Consider the following 3,990-nt stretch of genomic DNA (forward strand, 5'->3'; position numbering starts at 1 on the left):
TAACGAGAACATGAATTCCTGACAAAACTGCTTGTCTGAGTTGTTATCACATCTCAGAGAACATTTCTTTTACTGGTGCAATATGTACACTAGAAGGAAAGGAAACTGAACACATAGTAAGTCTGTTTGTAGTATTAATGATAATTTCTTGTCCTCTTGCACAAAAATAGTTCAGTATTGTATGAATTGGCTAGAAAAGGAAAGGGATATACACAGAAGTGGAGATAATGAAGCGGTTCAATGGATTAATTGATTATAAACCCTGCTATTTTAGCATTGTCTACTTATATTTTATCATGAAAAGGGAAAAGATCTAATTCCTCATCCATAGATCTCCCAGCACATTACAAAGCAGTTAAATTTTTTCTATTAACTGTTCTAGAATGTCACATCAACATTTTTTCTCATAGAACTTTTCCTCCTTTTTCTACTTTCTTCTTTTTTGCATCTTTTATCTAAAAATAACTTACTTTTTTTTAAAAGTATGAAATAAATACAGCAAGTGTCCTTTGTTTGCACATACAGGGAGCCAGAAGAAAGTAAAAGGATGATTCTTCTGTATTCTGGAAATTACCTTTGTATCTTTACTTTTCTGATAATTATCATTGGACAGCATAATGTCATAAAATACTGTATGGTAAAAAGTGTAACTTTTAAAATACCTGATTCATGGAGCACTGCAGATTGCTGCAACACTTAATACAGTAAGAATTTGTATTTATAAATTAATTTAGGAAAAGAAATGCAAAGTGGTTTTTTTGTTGCATTTTTTTTTTGTTTTAAACATCTTCTCACATTCATCACAAATTATATCAAGTAGATAGTTCTGAAGACAGTAAATTAACTCTTCACCAGCTCATCTCCATAACAGAAAAAGATAATCCCCTTCAGTCAATTGTTCGGTCTAACATCAGCTTTTTAATAATTACGCAACCAGAAATTCTAATACATAATTTCATAGGGCATTATCCCGTTTTGATAAAAACAATATATTCTTCAGTTGTTGCTCAGTGGAACTCAGCTTTAAGCTCTCTTTAAAGTGAATAAGGTGATGTCTTTTCAAATGTGGGGACTGTCTGAAATTTTTACCACAAACTAAACATTCAAATGGCTTCTGTCCAGCATGCATTAGGTAATGTCTTTCAAGCTTAGAAGGCGATTTAAAAGTTTTAAAGCAGATACTGCATTGATACAATTTGTTAACAACTTCACTTTTTTCAGTACCTTCAGAAGAATCATGCCAATTGCTGCAACAGCTTTGCTCTGTTTCCAGCAATTTACTACACAAATAAGGCTGTGTGTTTCTACTGCTGGTGTCAAGAACAAAGTCCCCTGACTCGATTTCAACTTTGATTTCAGCTGCTTGGTTTGACTGAATCAGCTCAAATTCTTCAAAGCCAGATGCCTGTGAAGGTGTTTGAGAATAACCCGAACAACCCACAGGCTGAGAAGACTTAAATTCAATGTGATTTCCCTGATGATTGAAAAGTTTGTTCAGGTTTTCAAATTCTACCTGGCAAACAGGGCTTTTATACAGTGTCTTTTCAGTATGGGTGAGCTGATGTCTTTTTAAGTGAGCTGACTGCCTAAATGTCTTTCCACAAACATTACAGCCAAAGGGCTTCTGTCCCGTGTGTGTAAGATAGTGTCTTTGAAGTTTGGATGACGATGGAAAGATTTTTTCACATCTGTCACATTTACACACTTTGTGTCTGTTACGTATATTTTTAGCAGAAGCTGAAAAAGCACAGTGAAGTACTTCTGGATTATCAAAGAAACCATCATTTGATGAACCATAAAAAGCATCATCTTTATTATGCATTGAATCATCGATGTTTAACATGCTTTCACCAGTAAGCATACCTTTTAAATTAATTCCAAAGTCGTGAGGTTGCGGGTGCTCTTGCCAAGGTAATGGCACAACAAACGTTCTTTTCATCCGATTACTAAGTGCCTTGTGCATGTCAAGCTTGCTATGGCAATCCTTGAAAGGTTTAGTGGAAGCACGCTGATCAGAACGCTGATCTCTAGCTGCAACCAGGTCAGGACTTTTAAAGTGACCTGATTTTATTTTTTTTCTGTCAGTCAAAGAAAAATCTGTTGCCTTTCCTCCAGTATGCTTCAGCTTCATCAGGAATTTATTTTTCATGCTGACTGTGTGGCTGCATGCTGTTGTACCATTATTTGAACTTTTGCCATCTCTCAGATAACAACATTTGTGCAAATTTAGAACCTGCTCTGTTTCAAAACACTGCTCACATGCTGGGCACTGAAAGGGTACAATATAAATTGAGTGAACATCATGTGGGTCATTCTCCTGCGACTCATAAGTGTCAGTATTCTCAAAACTATCCCTCTTTCCTTCCAACAGGTTCTGTGACCTGGGATATTTAAGAGTCTTTGCTTTGTATAAAATATTGGGGAAAGTCTTATTTCTGGCATGGAGCTGTTTGTGCTTCATGAGTTTGCTCTGTATTTTAAACCCCTTCTGACAAAAACAGCACTGAAAAGGCCTTTCTTCTGTGTGTGTGAGCTGATGGATTTTCAAGTGTGTTGACTGTCTGAAAGATTTACCACACGAAGAACACTTAAAAGGTTTCTGGCCAGTGTGAATAAGGAAGTGTCTTTCTAGCTTAGATCTTGATGGAAATGTCTTGTTACACGATTCACAAGCGTGAGTTTTCTTTCTCCTTCTGGTACCACGTAGATGATCTGCCTTCAGGCACTGATGCAGCATCCACCTCTCTTCAGTTGTAAAAGATTTCCAGCACATAGAACATCGAAATATGCCATAAGTCACCCTGTCTTGCTCAAAATTCACAGAGTTTTTTGCTTGTTTGGTACCATTCTGATAATTTTCATTATGAAGCTGCTGATGCTTTAAGAAAGTGATTAAGTTTTTGAAGTTTCTATGACAAACAATACACTTAAAAGGCAGATTATGGGTTAACTGATGCCTCTCCAGGTGGACTAGCTGCCTAAATGTTTTATGGCACACATGACATTCAAATGGCTTTTGACCAGTATGTATCAGATAATGCCTCGCTAATTTTGATGGAGTTTCAAACTGTTTATAGCAAATGTTACAAATATATGGCTTTTTCTTAGGTATCCTGTCAGCTGTTACACACTGCTGAACTTTTAACATTTTTAAAAAGCAATTACACCTTGCCTACTGTTAGTTTCTTCAGATAGGTATTTCAAGTGAAATCATCAATTGCACACTAAGATGGAAGGCTGTAGAAGCAGCAAATTTTCTTAGGAGAGATATTCTTAAATCCCACAGGTCCCTAAAATAAGAGAGAGAGTATTATTTTAGTCTATATTAATTGCCTGAAATTTTCTTGTTTTCTACATAAAAGACCAAAAGCATCTAGATTAGAATACTCCTGATTTAACTTCGCTTAAAATGTTTTCCTCATAACAGAGTAATCACTTGTTATGTTACATGATACGGAAAAACTAGACTACTTTCCAGAAGAAACAAACAAATTAAGTCATCTGTGCTGTAAACAGGTATTGTTTAGTCTTGCATGTTACTTCCAAATAATATACAGTTCAGCTACATTATGATATTTGTTATATACAAATATTCTTAAAAAAAACCACACAAAAACTTACTGTAATAAATTTCTCCCCTACAGCACTAATTCTAAATCCCAGATACAATGTTTATGAAGATGAGAGAAAGATAAGAACTCGGGATTCTTGGGCTTCAGAAATAAAAATTAAATGAATGCAGTGTTAGTGAGAAGTAGAAGTTAACAATACATTGAAACTAAGTACAAAGTTACTATTCACATTTCTGCATCTTACCAACTGTATCCAGAAGAAACAGTAATCATTTTTGCTTTATCTCAAAACAGCAAACACCAGAACCAGTCAGCAAGAGCAACACACTAACCATAGACTACGACCAGAACGAGGGCACTCCCCAAAACAAGGATGAACACAGGCTATGTTCACTATCTCACCACTGAGCTAGAATAT

The 3,990-nt window shown here is 35.5% G+C and overlaps 1 protein-coding gene across 1 annotated transcript; it reads right to left on the reverse strand.

Moving 5' to 3' along the window:
* Positions 1–955: 955 nt before the first annotated feature.
* ZNF770 (zinc finger protein 770) lies at positions 956–3,148 on the reverse strand. The gene has a single exon (XM_009572786.1). It carries the CDS (start codon positions 3,146–3,148, stop codon positions 956–958), a length of 2,193 nt encoding a protein of 730 aa, XP_009571081.1.
* Between the last annotated feature and the right edge of the window lie 842 nt (positions 3,149–3,990).

This window comes from Fulmarus glacialis, unplaced genomic scaffold, assembly GCF_000690835.1.
Source record: "Fulmarus glacialis isolate BGI_N327 unplaced genomic scaffold, ASM69083v1 scaffold49642, whole genome shotgun sequence".
NCBI classification, from domain to species: domain Eukaryota; kingdom Metazoa; phylum Chordata; class Aves; order Procellariiformes; family Procellariidae; genus Fulmarus; species Fulmarus glacialis.

What these genes read in the sequence shown, in the direction of transcription:
- ZNF770 (XM_009572786.1), bottom strand. Translation starts at nt 3,148, where the DNA reads ATGTTAAAAGTTCAGCAGTGTGTAACAGCTGACAGGATACCTAAGAAA.